Consider the following 17398-nt stretch of genomic DNA (forward strand, 5'->3'; position numbering starts at 1 on the left):
AAATATTTATACCCCTATTCAATGCACTGTATTTGCTCATTCAACACAGTAGGGCTGCAATGACACATCATCAACAGCATCACTTAGGTCAACTTTAAAAAAAAAAAAAATGGACACATAGACACTTAATTGTAGATGTGTAAACCTCAAGGATTGCATTTTCAAAATAAGTCATATTGGGCAATGTTTCCCCTACTATCTTTTGTTTTAGTAAGGCTTTTTATTATGTGTTCTGGTATTCTTTGCACTGTTTTAAACTTGGCTCATTTAAATTAGTTTCTTCTTTAAACTACTTAATGCCTTCATAATGTTGTTATTTTTGCACAGTGTTAGGCAGAATTTGTGGCATTAATGCTACCATTTGTATTTTAAATCTGTTTCTTTTATTCTAGGAAATTTCAACAAAGTTGAAGTGTTTTTAGAAAATGATTGGATTAAATTTTGAAATAATAATGGTAGTATTTGTATGTATTTATTGACAAGTTAGCCAAAGGATTAATCAGCTAATCCAAAAAAATCAGCTAATAACAAAATACTCTGATAGACCTCCGATAGGTTTTTACGTTTCTTTTGTATTGGTGTGACTATGGCGTAGTTTTTGATCCATATCTCTTTAATGTCAAAGGCTGGCGCAGGTGATTCATCTCGAGGTGTAGTGGCTACACCATATTTGGCATAAATCTTATGCTCCCATGCCAGACAAAGACTATTTACCTGTATGTGTGAATATGGGTGTATCTTTACCTTTGCCCTCAGGGGAAAATGAGAAAGCACCATTTGATCCTTAACAGACCATCCTATGTGTGTTTCTTTATTTGGGGGTGGGGGTAGAAAAAAAAGCTTATGTTCAAGAAACATGTCTCTGGTGTCTGGTTGTTTTTGTAACTTTGTCCGTCTTATTTACACTGTGTCCACTTTCTCTTGCAGTGTGTCGTCCCAGAGGGGAAACAGCAGGCCAATACGCTTTGAGCCTCCAATGCTGGACTTTCATGAACAGTATGTTTTCTTCTGCTTTTGTAAAAATAAATACTAAAATTAGCAATTTCAAAATTATACGGACCCAGCGTATAACTGAAGCTATATATATAACTATATATGGATGAAAATCCTAAACCAAGTAATGCTTTGTGGCTGTCTACAGTTAGTCATTTTTTCTGTGTGAGATATATTTTTAAACCATGTATTTTTGCCTACTTGAGCAAATACTTGCTTTATTACTTGCTTTACTTTCTGTATGTACCTTTGAGTGCTTAAATCAGGGCCAACACCCATGCCGGCATCATTAGATGCATTCGTTTATTAGCTGACTTCATCTGTTGCCATCAGATCAGGTGATCCCAATAGCGTATGACTCAGTGCGTTCCGTTCAGAAGTGATCATGCCTATGTGAAGGCTTCACATTCGAACATTACCTCATTAACATTATGTTACAAAGCCAAAGAGGGCAATGTGATAGTTCTGTGGTGTGCTAGTAATTAAATGTATAGTCTATATTTAGTAATTATTAGTATTTACAGTATATATTTACAGTATAATAACAATAGCAAAAAATAAAAAAGGCTAAGGGTTTAAAAATACTTTGAAACATTAATAATAATAATAAAAGACTTAATAACAGTAACAAAGAAAGTTCCTGTGAGGTTTAAATGTTAGTGATTTTGACATTAGGCACAAAGTAACGTAGTAACCCCTCCTAACTGATGAGTCTGTTGTAGTGCCATGAATCTAAAAAATAAAATGAAAAGTTTGTTAAAAAGGTCTGTTCTCAAAGTTTTCAAAGTCCTCTGCGTAGAAATCATAACTGCAAGGAGTTGTAAAACAATCTACCCGTTTTGTCCACACCCAATATGGGCGTATGACATTTGTTTGCTGGTGTTCTTCACTACACTTAAATACAGTTTTTTTTCTTTAGCCCCACCCCATTACTAAACAGACCCTCATCTCTGCTAGTCTTTAGTTGTCATTACTCAGCTTTGAGCAGGTCAGGTCATCTCTCTAGCAGCAAGCAGTATAACCTCACCCTATTTTGTGCTTGTCTGTTAATGTTATGTAATGCAATATAATTCATAAGTCAGTTATAAGATAAGTTTAAGAGTCTGTATTTTGAATGTAGAGGATATTTAGCCTAATATTCCATTTTGTAAGACTTTAATAGTCCAGTGGTTCCCAAACTTTTTCAGTGTGCGTACAGTGCATTTTTTCGCGGCCCCCCGAAAGAAAATTTATGACAAAAATAGTTTTAAAATGTAATATTTTAATTAAACAAAACGTATAAAATTATACCTAGTAGTGCTGTTGGTTAGTTGGCTTATTATTTTTTAGCTTTAATTACACAGAATTCATGATAAATGAACGTATTTTATAAAACTGGGGCCTCCCTGACACAATCTCGCAGCCCCCCAGTTTGAAAACCACTGCCTCTGTCGACTAGTCGTTCATTTTCGCTATTATTTGACTAGTCGCACGTTTATGATATTAATTTATTATTTAAATGTATATATGGTATGTATATCTGATAACAGTGTGAGTTTCAGGGATGAAAAGAATGTTATCAGTAACATTGCTAACATTGTTTTACATTACAGAGACATACTGAACCATTATAATAAGCTTTTTAAAATATAAATTATTATCAATGCAAAGTTTTACATGAGTTACAATGTACATCATATTTGAAAGGATTCGTAAAACCTGGTGACCTTTAGTCATTTTTTTTAGAAATGCGGAGGTTGTCTGTGATTTAATCCCACGCAATTTGGCTATGTCTGTAATTTGTTTAATAAAAATTCCCCACCAAAAATTCCACACCATGTTTTCCACCACATTGTTTCTAAAATGCCATATAAATAGCAGGCTTTTCTTTAAAGGACAAGTTCGGTATTTTACACTAAAAGCCCTGTTTTCAGATTGTTTATGATGAAATAGAACGGTTTTGACTGAAATTTGGACATATGATGCTGGCTCGAGAATTTTCAGTCAAAACCGTTCTATTTCATCATAAATAATCTGTAAACAGGGCTTTAAGTGTAAAATACCGAACTTGTCCTTTAAAAACGAAACTGCAATTTTTTTTTAAAATTGAGGATATATAAATGAATGAATAAATACATATGCACAAATTTAAACACTTAAAAAACAGCATTACAGTCAAATAAAAACACTGAGGTTGAAGGGCAAAAATAGCCTTTAATTAAAATAACACCATTTTCTTAAAAAACAAACATTTAAATCGATTTTATACATTTAGGACATGTAAATTTGAAACAAATAAATAAATAAATGTACCGCAAATTGAAACACTTGGAAGGGAAATATCAGTGGCAAATTGGAGACGGCTTTACAGAGGTCAGAACGCAAAATAAACATCCTACAGGGAGTGCAGAATTACTAGGCAAGTTGTATTTTTGAGGATTACTTTTGTTATTGTACAACTACAGTGCTCTTGGTCAATTCAAATTGTTAACAAACCCTCAAACCTGAACATTTAAGTAGTAAAAGTGAAATTTTGGCTTTCTTAAGAGAATATTTCTATTTACGTCATTATTAGGCAACCATTAGTGTGCAGAACCACAAGGCAACCAAATGAAAAACAAAGACTTCACCATCTCACTTGCTTTTTTTTCACCTGTCAAAGTGAGAATAATAAACAATCTCTACATTTACAAAGAAAACAAAACAATAAAAAATAAGTGGTACAGGAAAAAGTTTGCATCTTTCAGGGAGACTGATTATTTTGTAGGACAGCGCTCCATCACATGCATCACAGGTGCTCCGCTGCGTGGCTGGCCAGTGGGGGCCTTGGAGATGAGGGACTGATGCCATGGCCCCCTTCTTCGCCTGACTTGAACCCTGTTGAGACCTTTTGATCCCTTCTTGGGCAGGGCATTTGCGGTGAGGGTGAACAGTGCACCTCTCTGGGCGGTGTCTGGGAGGCTGTGGTTGCGTCTGCACAAGGTGTTGGTTCAGACCAGATCAACAAACCGTGAATGGAAGGCTTGTGACTGTTATCGAAAAGAAGGGGCCATGTCATTAGTTTTTCACCTTTAAGGCCTTTACTGGCCTCAAAAATACAACTTGCCTAATAATTCTGCACTCCCTGTATATATTATATTAAAACGAATAAATAAATATCCTAAACACTTGAATGAGAAAAGTCTGTGGAAATAATCAGGGCAATTGTCTATTGAAAGCAGTAGTCAGACCGCAAACAAACTAAATAAATAAATAAAATACAAAGCAGAAAACTAAAACACTAAAATAAAAGCCCTGCGTCGTTTTCTCTTTGGATCTCAGTCTTACACAAGAAAGGAAACAGAGTTTGTTTGCGTTGTCAGGAAAACTGAGCTCTGTGTCCTGCTGCAGTGAAGCAGATACATGTGTCTTTAAGAACATCCACGCCGATGCCCTTGACGAGATGCAGGTGCTTGGCAGATCTAGCAAGCTTATAGCGTTTCTCACTTTTTGGACACCATGTCCACATGATTAACATTCAATTTTTTGGTAAAAAAATTACCCTTAATTAGAAATTATCATCCCTACAATTTTGTTGGACAGATTTTCATTTATAGAACCAGGTATTTGATACAAATGTGTGCAGTCTTACTTAATGTTTTTTTGTCTTTATCCATAGGCCAGTTGGAATGCCAAAAATGGAAAAAGTTTACTTACACAATCCAAGTTCAGAAGAAATAAGTTTAATATCAATATCAGCAACAACATCACATTTTCATGCATCCTTTTTTCAAAATAGGATAAGTTGATTTTTTTGTTTTTTTAACACCATGTTTTCACACCACTGACCTAGATTTACATACAGAGGCCTTCATATGACTTCCTGTCCTAGCAGCAAAAGCTGGCTTGTCTGCCAGCTCCTGGGTGTATGTGGTAAACACTTTTTCTTCCTGTGTGGCCCAAAAACATGATTTAGCCTAAAACGTTCCTAAATAAACATCTCGGCTCGCACCAAAGCTCACTAGCACATGCACCTATTTCCTCTGACCCTCTTTACACATGAAAAATATTCGGTGCCCATCAACTTTACACACACATTCACGTCAAGGAAAAAGCGTGCTGTTGGCCTCACTGAAACTTCTAATTAAAGCTTTTAGCGTGTGTGCTAAGAGTGTGAGCCCACAAGCCAGACGGTTATAAATTAAACCCATCCCACCTGTTCATGACACCTGCATAAATCATCCGCAGTCCTAATGGCTTGCGCCTGGTCAGCCATGGGGTCAGAAACCATAAACTCACTTTACTCTTGAGTTGATGCTGTTTGGCTAATTGACCTATAAGAAATAGCTATTATTTGTTGCTCATGTAATCAGCTTGCATATTTTGCGTTGTCTATTTACAGATAATTCCACCTGGGGGCAACACCTCATTTGATGTGGTGTTTCTAGCACGAGTAGTAGGAAATGTAGAAAATACCTTATTTATTAACACATCGCATCATGGAGTGTTTACATACCAGGTACATTCAATGCTCTTATACAAATTTGGCGTACATTTGCTGAAATGATCTTAACAATTTATATTCGACTGTATTGTATGATTTAGGTGTTTGGTGTGGGCATACCTAATCCTTACAGACTCAGGCCCTTTGTAGGTGCCAGAGTTCCAGTAAATAGCAGCTTCTCTCCACTTATAAGCATTTTTAATCCACACAGTGAACCACTGCAGGTAAACCACTCTTAAAGGATTAAAATCCAGATAATTTACTCACCACCATGTCATCCAAAATGTTGATGTCTGTCTTTGTTCAGTCGAGACGAAATTGTTTTTTGAAGAAAACATTCCATGATTTTTCTCATTTTAATGGACTTTAATGGACCCCAACACACAGTTTAAATGCAGTTTAAAATTGCAGTTTCAAAGGACTCTAAACGATCCCAAACTAGGCATAAAGGTCTTATCTAGCAAAATTATTCTAATTTTTGCCAAGAAAATAAAAAATATGCACTTTTAAACCACAACTTCTCTTCCTCCTCCAGCCGTGTGACGCGCCAGCGCGACTTCACGTAATTGCGTAATGCCGTGGAAAGGTCACGTGTTACATATATAAAACGCACATTTGCAGACCATTTTAAACAATAAACTGACACAAAGACATTAATTGGTATCATTCCACATACAACAACGTCGGAACGGTCCTCTTCTGCACACTTGTAAACACTGGGGCGTAGTTTTTCATACGTCATCCGTGACCTCTTGACGCGATGACGTATTGCGTGAGGTCACGATGGCGCGTCACAGGACCGGAGATTGGTTGTGGTTTAAAAGTGCATATTTTTTATTTTTCTTGCCAAAAATTACAATCGTTTCGCTAGATAAGACCCTTATGCCTCGTTTGGGATCGTTTAGTGTCCTTTGAAATGGCAATTTTAAAATGCATTAAAACCGTTACGTGTTGGTGTCCATTAAAGTCCATTAAAATGAAAAAAATCCTGGAATGTTTTCTTCGAAAAAACAAAAGTTCTTCTCGACTGAACAAAGAAAGACATCAACATTTTGGATGACATGGTGGTGAGTAAATTATCTGGATTTTTTTTTAAGAAAATGGACTAATCCTTTAATTTAATTTAGTATAATGCCGACATATGGGCTTAAATATGCAGTTTTAATTATAAATGACTTGTATTGTGTTTCTTCCTTATGATATTTTTTGGGTTTCAGGTTGTAGAAATGTATACCAGTGGAGGAGACCTACATTTAGAATTGCCCACTGGCCAACAAGGTGGCACCAAAAAATTATGGGTAAGCATCGAAATCTAAAAATCTAGTAGACTGTTGTCTACTTATAACTCAATCATTTTTTAGTTTTGGCCATATGCCATTTTTTAAAATAATTCAGCAAAACCCTTAACATCTACAAAATACTCACAATATTTAGATGTATGGTACAAATACATTTACTTAAAGCAGTGGTTCCCAAACTTTACATTTTTTCCGGCCCAATTAGATAAGTACAAACTACACCAGCACCCACCGACATATTTTTAATGTAACACAGAATAATTCACCTAAAAATAAAACTTCTGTCATTATTTACACTCAAGTTTGTTCCAAATCTGTGCAAATTCTGTTTTCTGCTTAACATAGACAAAGAAATTTTAATAAATAATTTATATCAAGTCAAATTTGGGGCACCATTGACTTCAATAGTAGGAAAAGTAATACTATAAAAGTGAATGGTGCCCCAGATCTGCTTTGTTACAAATCTTCTTGTGTTCAGTGGACAACATGAGGGTGAGTAAATAATGACAGAATTTTCATTTTTGGGTAAACTATCACTTTAAAGGCCATACCATTTTTAAAATCAGGTTACATGTTTTATGTTTCATGGGAGATCGCTCCATTTGAGACAAAGGGTGTGATGAGAGCCAGCTTCTCCTCACGAGATGCCGACAACCACACAGCCTTTATCAGGATTAAAACAAATGCGTCCAACGAGGACGAGTTTATCATCCTTCCCGTGGAGGTTGAAGTCACCACAGGTCAGTTGTTATCACCCTGCCTGACATAATCTCATCAGTATAACTTTAGCAATCTCTCATTGTGTTTGTTTTATGCATCTGCCCAGCACCTGGTATATACTCCTCCACAGAGATGCTGGACTTTGGTACGCTTCGGTCGCAAGGTGTGGTTTTACGCTGTATTTTATGAGAGAGAAATAATGAGTGCAAAAAATGCAGAGTACAAATCATTTTCTTTTTACTACTAGATCGACCTAAACAACTGAATTTGCATCTATTAAATTCTGGAGCAAAAGATGTATCAATAATGGTAAGCTACTTTAGGACTGACAAAGTTTTTGATTTGATCAATTAATAAAATATGATTTCTAAGACTGAATGTGATTTGTTTTGCACAGAGCGTACGGCCAACTCCATCTAACGAAGCTGTCACAGTTGAATTTAAACAAGTCACACTAAAAGCTGGCGAAAGTCGATATACCAAAGTCGCAAGTATTATTTTTGATGGTATGTACTTTTCTGTTTTCATGCATTTTCTAAGTGTTTAATGTTGAGTCCTCAAATAGATTGACCCATCAGTAACCTCTCAGTACAAACCACAATCTGTCAAATCAATACACAAAGTAAATAAGTTAAATCAGTTTAATCAGTAAGTCAGAAGTTTACAAAGTTTTTGTGGAGGAGGGTAGAAGCTTTTAAAATCTGTAGAGATCACATTGTAGTGTGCACATTGATTAGCACATAATATTAAGCATAAAGTAGTATAGGTCCTGTGTGAACCTATTAGTAGAGTGCCACATGGATGACACAACTTTTTTTGGGAAAACCCATAAGCAAAGTAGCATTTTAGCACTTCCTGTTTCATCGTCCCTAAGTGGATGTTTCTTTTTTTAACGCCTCAAATGGGATCTTGGGTTAACACAAGCCTAAGATATTTTCATCTTTTATTCTATGACATAAAACACACCAGTATGGTGTCTTTAAATGGGTGTTTGCTAACAAATTGCTTCAATGAATGGACTCCAAGTTAATATAAACTTTAAATGTCATCAAGGATGAAGACCTCACAAACAATGCAACATGGGCACATTCCTAACAAAGATTCATCCACAGAGTATTTCCTTTTCAGGAAATTTTTTTTTAATAAAGTTTAAGAGAGTTTTCGAAAGCTTGGTATAGATGAGGAAGTCGACTGACCGTGGTGTAGTTTGCTTATACTTAAGAGAACTACACTGCCCTACAAAGCCAAAGCGCAGTAACTACGCATTTGGTCAAAATTGATTTAAGGGTTGAAATGGTCTTTGTGAGATCGGTTGTGTCTTGTGACAAAGTCTCCTGGTTCAATGTTGTCCCATTTCAGAGAAACGTGTGTGCCAATATTGCAGTAACATGTTTGACTGGTTGGTGTAAAAAACTTTAAGGGCATTTTTTTCAGTGTTTGCGTAGTTACTGCACTTAGCCTTTGTAGGGCAGTACAGTACTTAAGTATTTTAGTTACCATATTTTCCGCACTATAAGGCGCACCGGATTATAAGGCGCACTGTCATTTTTTTGAGAAAATTAAAGGCTTTTAAGTGCGCCTTATAGTGCGGAAAATACGGTACATTTTAATGTTTGTCTTTGAAAATGTTTTACTTCTCTACATTCTAAAACAAATAATCATACTGTTTATTTCTTATATTGCATATTAAAAATTATTTGATACCTAATTACATTAAAATTGAATGCTTTCGTACTTTTACTCGAGTAAAAATCCTTTTTACTTTAAACATCTAGTACTTTCTTTTTTTTATGTACTTACCGTACTTTTCGGACTATAAGCCGCACCGGAGTATAAGCCGTATCATTCAGAAATGCGCCATTAAGACGAAATAACATATATAAGTCACAGTGGACTATACGTTGCGTTTATTTAGAAAATGAATTCACAAAATCCAAGCCGAAGAACAGACATTTAATCTGGAAAGGCAAGTTATTCAGCTAACAATAGCAGACAGAACAGTAAGCTGAATAGATGTCTGTACGTTAAAGTAATATTATCAGTTATTTAAACGATAAACCATTGCATACTGAACTTACCTAGAAGGTTGAATAGGCTAAATAAACCGAACAAGCCAACTAGCCTGAAGTTCGCATACTCTTTATTCCACATTACTGAATGCATTGAATTATATAAATACAGAAGCAGCATATGGTGGACTCGCACGGCTGTAGACGGTAATGTTGTCTCTTGCCTCATAAATGTCAAAATTAATTCATACTGACTTAAAAGGCGCACCTGACTAAAAGACACAGCACCAGCCAAGTTATGAAAAATACGGTAAAATGATAAAATAAAATAAAAACGTGTTTTATGAAATGTAGTGGAGTAAAAATTATGATATTATTCCCTGGAATGTATTTTTCCAAAGAAAAACACTGAAAAAATACTTACCGCTGCTTATAGCCTAAGATTAGCTCTTAGTGCGTTTAGTCTTCAAAATTAAAAAAAGTTGTGTTCATCCGTGAAGATTATCTTGTTGGACTAAACACAGATCTTAATTCTTGCGATAATCCAAACGCCTATGGATAAAATGAATGGGCTTTTTGGCGAGGGAACCAGTGTCCCACTAACTTCCGGGTTGGCCTACAAAATGCGTCATCCCTGTGGCACTCTATAGCTATCCACCAAACATAAACACGATTTTATATGTCTCATAACATCATTGAACCAGCTAGGCTGTGTACCATTTTACCATGTTTTTGTTTCATATCATAAAAGCATAATTGTTCGCAATCATTTGCACACATGCTCATTGTTTTAGTAGGAACAAAGTGTATGTTTACAGATACAACAATAGAAGTGTTGTGTTTGATGCTTTCCCTTTTCAGCTTCAAAAGCAAGAAGATCAGACCAGTTTTCTGGAAAAATTACAGTGAAGGCAAAAGAGAAAAGCTACTCAAAACTTGAAATCCCATACCAAGCTGAGGTTTTAGAAGGGTAAGAAATCCCTATATTTACAAGCATATATTTTTTGTTACTCATCATTATAACTAGTATTGTAGTTGTTAAAGGGACATCGCCCCCCCCTTTTTTTTTTTTGAAGATATGCTAATTTTTCAGCTCCCCTAGAGTTAAATATTTGAGCTAAAAATGACCATATTTTCAACAAAAATTTTTTTAGGAAATATTGATAGCAAATTGATATTTGACTGAATTGAATCAAAACCATACAAAAAGGAATCGAATCGCCAAATTGGTCACAATACCCAGCCCTAGTAGTTAAATATACTACACACACACACACACACACACACATATTGTTATGACACTATAACAAATTATTATATTTTATGTTGCTGAAACTGTCCTCAGGTACCTGGGCTTTGACCACACAGCCACCCTGTTCCACATCAGAGACAGCCCTGTAGATCCCGTGGACAGGCCCATCTACCTCACCAATACCTTCAACTTTGCCATACGCATACACAATGTGTCACTTCCTGAAGAGGCCAAAACCATGTTTAATGTAAGTCAGTCTACCAGGTTCTGAAATCAGGTATTCAAACTTTTGGAAGCCAGAAATGATGTTGCCTATTAAAATGTCAGTCAAAATGATGAATGTCAAAGTAAATCCATTTTGTTGTGTTTTTCAGGTACATAATTTCAGCATGCCAGTTCTTATCCCTCCCCATGAGTCGCGCTACATTTTCTCCCTTCTTTTTCGGCCAGTGCGACCCTCCATCAATATTGACAGTAACATTCTCCTCATCACCAACGCTTCTAAATTTCACCTGCCTGTCAGGGCCTACACAGGCTTTTTGGAGGTACATGGATAAATATTAATTAAAGGATTAGTTTATCCCTCAAATGTAATTTGTAACTTATTGCGTTTTGGAACCAAACTCTTCATATGTATATGAATATGTTTATGTTATATGTTATGTTATGTTGGTACAGCTGTGTTTTTAAAATTTGTGGTGTAGTCTACTTCAACAGCAGTTTTGCATATGGAAAATGACAAGCCGTAAATATAGTCCCCTGTTGCTGAATTTCTGATAATTTATAAGCCTTTTCTTCTTTACCAGCCCATTGTGCTTCCTCCCTGTCCTCGGGAGCACATCTTGGACTTTGGTGTCTTAAGTGCCACAGATACCAACAGTTTACTGTTTGTGGTGGTCAACAGTAACCCAATCGAGGTACGAGGTTGCCTCATGTTCAGTACATTTGTGTGCCATTTTTGGAGAAAGAACAATTTTTTCCTCTAAAAATGAAAAGGCTTGAAAGCGAGTAATAATTTCAGCTTGCCTGTTTCTATGGGAATGCTTGTTATCTTATCAAATCTGTTTGTCTCTGTAGTTGGAGATAAAGTCCTGGTTGGTTACAGGAGACAGTCTGTCAATGGAGTTACTGAACACAGAAAGAGGGAACAGAAGTGCAGCATTGAGCAGAATCATAGAGCTCCAAAACACCTCAGCTGCCCAGTACAAAACTGTAAGAGCATCGTGCTTTGTTCACACCCAAAACATCAGTGTATTTTTTTTCAAAAATCTGATCTTTTTTCACAGTGTTTAAGAAAATGTAGTAAATAATTAGGCTAAAAACGAAACATTGACTTACTCGATCAAGTTGATAACATAAATCACCTCACTCTTAGCTAGTACATCTATCCCAGTTAAGGAGGGTGAGTACTCTGGGTTCAGGCTAAAATTCCAAGCTTGGAATCTTCCCCTCGAACAGCATGCCGTATAGGGCTGGGCGGTATGACGGTATATTCTGTTATCGTGATAGAAAAATCTGTAACGTCTGACATGTTATATTTCGTCTATACTGTGGAATGTAAATAAGTGGCCGTGGCTAACTCTGCACTCCCGCATGTTAGACTGAGGGTGCAATTTGCATGTTATTTGTGTAATTTCATAATAAGCGCCAGTAAACCACGTCTCTCTCTCTCTCTCTCTCTCTCTCTCTCTCTCTCTCTCTCTCTCTCTCTCTCTCTCTCTCTCTGTCTCTGTCTCTGTGTCTCTCTCTCTGTCTCTCTCTCTCTGTGCTCATGCAGCAGCTGTGATGCCCAATAAAGAAAGCTCTTCTTGCACATAATGCTATCTTGCACATAATGCTAGTTGTAAAGTTTTCTTAACTTTTAAGCTCACATAACACTGATTCTGCATTTTTTATGTTAATCTGCAGTACCTATAGAGTAGTATTACATCCTTTATATCCCCGAAGAGTCTTTAGTTTAATCAGATTTATAAAAGAAAGATTAGCTTTACCGATTTTTTCTGATAACGTACAAAAAAATGAAGAAGGAGGAGTTATATCGCGGGAAGAGCGAGTATGAGTCATGCAACACTATACAACACTGTTTTAACTTATGATTCACTACATGTTCGTGTCATTTATATAACATGCACGCGCTTATTTCCAACATAAGACAGAAGTCTTACTTACCGCATGCAACTCATGACCCGGTTGGGACTTTTCAATGAAATCCAGCGCATCAAACACACACACAACTCCTCTGCTACCCCTATAAACAAACTATATCCATTGTTTCCATAAGGCTGGAAGCTACCTATTTACCAGAAAAGCCACTTGTTTATGTTGTTACTGCTAAAACCGTCTATAGTAGCAATCTTCTCTGATCAGAAAGATGAGAAAAAGACACAAAGGTTAAGATCTATTTTTGGATCTTTTTAAAGGGCGCCAAGACCTTAAAACAGACTTCATGGTCATCACATCATAGCACCTGTCATATTTATAATATCTATATCTAAAGCTTTGTCTCTCATATAAAGATATTTATTTTGTCTGTGGGTTTGTGCATATATTCATACCTGTTCATTTTACATATTGCCTATTTTGAATGTACTGTATGCATAAATACAAAATACAATGCATAATATAGTTTCAATAGTCTATAAAATAATAACTGATTTAAAAACAATATTCTGTCTATCAAGACATCTGTTGTTATCTGCTGGGCATTTTCACTTAAACACCAACTTTAACTTGCCCATAATTTAAAACTGTGGTGAACATTTAGTTGAAAGTTATAGTAACAAATTTCTGCAAATTTCTATATTCCAAAAACAATATAAACTGAAAAAACCTGAAATATACCGTTACTGTGAAATAAAATTACTCATTCCGTGAAATTGATTTTTGGTCATACCGCCCACCCCTAATGCCATATATGCTTAAACATCATATCACCCTATTGATAACATGTTAATGCGAACTTGTATTAAATTTCAGTATTCTCATAAAAATTAAGTAATGTCTACAATACATATAAAACTTTCAAATATATCTATATACTGACTAAACATTTTGAAATAAATTTTGCGATCTTGATTCATACATAATGTTACGTCATTATGTATTTTGGACACCTGGCTTTAGGACCAGTAGTTGTATAACTCGGATACCATACATTTCCCAGGAAACAGAGATTATATCTGCAGGCAGTCACATGGTTTCCGGTAAAAACCTTTGCATGTCCGTACTTGTGGTAAGGTTGCACAAGTGTGTCTAGATATTTTCTGTTTTTTGTGCAATTTTAATGATTATGTTAAAGGGCCCAAACCCACAATATAAATATAAATGGAGAAGTGTGCATAGAAAGGTGTTGGTTAACATTTCCATGCCTGTTTCTGAGATGTGTATGTAATTAAATGCATTGTTTGTTCCACACGTGAGGTATTTTAATGGGCGCCCATCTCATAACATTCCACCTTTATCTGGATCAGATTATTTCCGGATACAAACATGTTTATATTGAATGGATGGTAATTTGCTAGGTTAAACACTTTGAATTGCCACTGTTATGAAATGTTTCCTTGCCTGAATGTGACAACATGGGAAGACAATTCCCCTTTGTAGTCCTTACTGTGTTTGTAATGTTAATAGGAGACTTTCTCATGCAGTCATGGTCCACCTTGTGTGTTTAGGAAAAGCAGCACGACTTTGGAGCTATGTCATTTGTTTGTGTAGGTGTTCATAACTATGTGTTGAATGTCTTGTTTCGTTGCAGGTCATTTTAGCCTCAGGCTATTACGCAGCTTTTAAAGTCACACTGTTGGCTAAGGCTTTAGAGGGTGTTTATGACGGAGCTGTACACATTACAACAGATTATGAGGTAGGCGTTTCCTCCAAAACGTATGCTCAATAATGGTCTTTATCTTTTATATAGCAATCAGCAGCAATGTGCATCTTTTTCAGATATTGACCATCCCTGTAAAGGCCCTCATAGCAGTGGGAACGTTGAGCTGTTCACCTAAACACATCATCCTACCCCCTTCCTTCCCGGTGAGTGCCAAAGCAGATGTCCAGTTTTCTGAAAATGATTTTGAAAAGGACAATAGTCTACCATTCATTGATATTTGATCAAATGTTTGTTTTATTAGCACTATTTTTTTATTAGTACTTCAAACGCACCTGTTTAATAAGTGAACATATGAATACCAGACTGTACTGTAATATGAGCACACGTGATTCATCCCCTCTCCTACCCCAAGTCATTGTCTGAGCACCACACCCCGTGTCCAGTGTCATGTGCTAATTTAAACCTTTTGGCACACCACTTTTATTTTTTATGCATTAGATTTCAAATGGTTTCATTCAGGTTTTCATCAGCTGTTTTTTTTACTGTTTGATTTGCATGTAGGGAAAAGTAGTTCACCAAGGATTCAGCATTTTGAGTTCGTTCTCGCAGAAAGTAAAGCTTCAGCAAATTCGCTCTCTCACAGAGGATGTCCGGTTTTACTACAAACGACTTCGCAATAACAAAGTGGAGTTGGAACCCCGACGAAAGTCCAAGGTGCCCGATACCAAATACCTATACACCTGCCCTCAGTTCATTATGCAAACTATAATAAATTTATATTTAATTGATATACATTTTTTTTTGTTGTTTTACTCTATTTCCAGATTGCAAACATTTATTTTGATGCCAGTTTGCAGTGTGGCGATCACTGTTACGTGGGGTTACCGTTTGTGCTGAAATGTATGTCTCAAACCATTTCTTCATTCTAAATTAGTTGTTGGTTTTGCGTGCATTTTCACAATACTCTTCCTGCATGTTTTCGCTCCAGCCGAGTCCAGGCCCCATGGTGTGGTTATGCAGGAGGACATGTGGGATGCTGATGTAGATCTACATCAAAGGCTCCTGAAAAGATGGCGGGAGCTCAAAGAGCAATCAGGCTTTGAGTGAGTTTTAAACCAGATTATATATGGGATAATGTATAGGCAGCTGGTAAATAAGCCCAGACAGGAGCTCAGGAGCTGATGTGAAGCGGAGGGTCTTGTATCACACTAAAGGGTCTTATTTCACGATAACAGCCGACTGCCTTTACAGTATCCTGCTTATTACACAGCTATTTACCTCATAAGTAAGGTCAGGAATATTAATTATTTATTCGAAATCTTTCAAAAAATCGTACTGAGCAAAAGTCTTAGGCCACCATGTCACAATTAGAATTGTTGTTTTTGCAATGTTTGCAAAAGTGATCATATGTAATTGTTTCTCAGTCTCTTAATACAACCAGAAAATACAGGAAATGTGTATATTGTCGAATCTTTCTATAGTCAACCGATAGTCGAATCATCTATGTGTGTGTGCATGGGTTGGGAGGGGGCCAGACCAGGTACCAATAGGTAACACTTATTTTCTTTCACAAGTAGCACACATAAACAACTTTCTGATAAAGTGATCAAAACTGTCTTTTAAGTGATGAACGAAGACAAAACTGATTATGCATTTATATATTTTTATGGTAAAATGTAAGGCAACATAAACATTTGTTAAATCATTCCTCATAACATTTTAAAGCCATGATCTACAGAACATCACACAAAGATATAACAACAAATTTGATAACTAAACCTAAAAAAAAACAAATGTGTTCCTGCCTTGGAAACTCCGGCTACAATTCAGCGATTTTATTTAATTTGGAGATTTAGCTGTCAAAGCAGTCATGACCAAAAAAAGACAAATGACATATACTATGTTATTGTTACTGTATATGTAGGGATGTAACGATTCAACCGTGTGTCCCATTAAAAATGCCTGTCTGAAATCGAGTCTGAATCGCAAGGCTGCGAATCGATTCTTTGTTTAATACACAGCTTGTGCGTATACTACGACATTTGGTCAGTAGGAAGTCCTTATCAATCTAAAATCATAACGAGTTGGAGTCGTTTATAACGTGCATTTAAAAAATCAACAATTGTTAAACAAAATTATTTAAAATATTCTTTATTATCATGTAAATACCTGAAACAATTTGAAGAACAGTGATATAAATATTCCTGTAGACATTTCCTGGAATAGACCTTTCTCACAACTTCCGTATTTATGACCGGAAATACGCAATCGTTGCGGAAATCTACTTCCTCCGCAGTCAAGGCAATGTAAAAAGCCGTATCTGTTCCATTAATTCCCTGTCGATGGTGAAGTTAGACAGAAGTGGATTCAGGCTGTCCGGCGAGATTAAGGACCTAACTTCACCATAAGAAAGGGGAGCACTTATGTATGCAGCAGACAGTTCACTAAAGACGACTACATTTTAGGGCTCACTGATCGCCGCTTGCAACCAAATGCTGTCTCTACTCATTTTTCTTGGAACGAGTTCACCCCGACACACAAACATACGATCACAGACATTATCAGACAAAAATGTTAACTGATAATGATAGCATCCGGCTAACGTTATTGTTGCTACACACAAGACGTTCACTTGGACAACCATAGGCAGTAATTGAAGCTAATTGGTACCATAATGCGTCATTCAAAGCAGACTATAATGTTTTAGCAAAGTAGTCTATATTATCAACTATACATACATTATGTGTATGTGGACACGCTAATAATGTGTTGTTTTAATTAACAGTTCAGTAACAGTTAGACTCGCTCTCTACTTACCTTGATATTTATGGACAAATT

The 17398-nt window shown here is 36.2% G+C and overlaps 1 protein-coding gene across 4 annotated transcripts in view; it reads left to right on the forward strand.

Moving 5' to 3' along the window:
- tmem131 (transmembrane protein 131) overlaps positions 1 to 17398 on the forward strand; it is a 75485-nt gene that overhangs the window by 37304 nt on the left and 20783 nt on the right. For all 4 annotated transcript variants that reach the window (XM_073870212.1, XM_073870213.1, XM_073870214.1 and 1 more), the window contains exons 4-22: positions 928 to 996; positions 4631 to 4750; positions 5353 to 5470; positions 5557 to 5679; positions 6673 to 6749; positions 7339 to 7493; positions 7580 to 7636; positions 7721 to 7782; positions 7871 to 7979; positions 10344 to 10452; positions 10828 to 10981; positions 11109 to 11279; positions 11541 to 11651; positions 11812 to 11946; positions 14489 to 14593; positions 14677 to 14763; positions 15122 to 15274; positions 15385 to 15460; positions 15549 to 15663. In XM_073870212.1, the coding sequence (XP_073726313.1) occupies positions 928 to 996; positions 4631 to 4750; positions 5353 to 5470; positions 5557 to 5679; positions 6673 to 6749; positions 7339 to 7493; positions 7580 to 7636; positions 7721 to 7782; positions 7871 to 7979; positions 10344 to 10452; positions 10828 to 10981; positions 11109 to 11279; positions 11541 to 11651; positions 11812 to 11946; positions 14489 to 14593; positions 14677 to 14763; positions 15122 to 15274; positions 15385 to 15460; positions 15549 to 15663 (2106 nt within the window). The remainder of the gene's footprint in view (positions 1 to 927; positions 997 to 4630; positions 4751 to 5352; positions 5471 to 5556; positions 5680 to 6672; positions 6750 to 7338; positions 7494 to 7579; positions 7637 to 7720; positions 7783 to 7870; positions 7980 to 10343; positions 10453 to 10827; positions 10982 to 11108; positions 11280 to 11540; positions 11652 to 11811; positions 11947 to 14488; positions 14594 to 14676; positions 14764 to 15121; positions 15275 to 15384; positions 15461 to 15548; positions 15664 to 17398) is intronic.

The sequence above is a fragment of the Misgurnus anguillicaudatus genome, chromosome 8 (genome assembly GCF_027580225.2).
Source record: "Misgurnus anguillicaudatus chromosome 8, ASM2758022v2, whole genome shotgun sequence".
In the NCBI taxonomy this organism is placed as follows: Eukaryota; Metazoa; Chordata; class Actinopteri; order Cypriniformes; family Cobitidae; genus Misgurnus; species Misgurnus anguillicaudatus.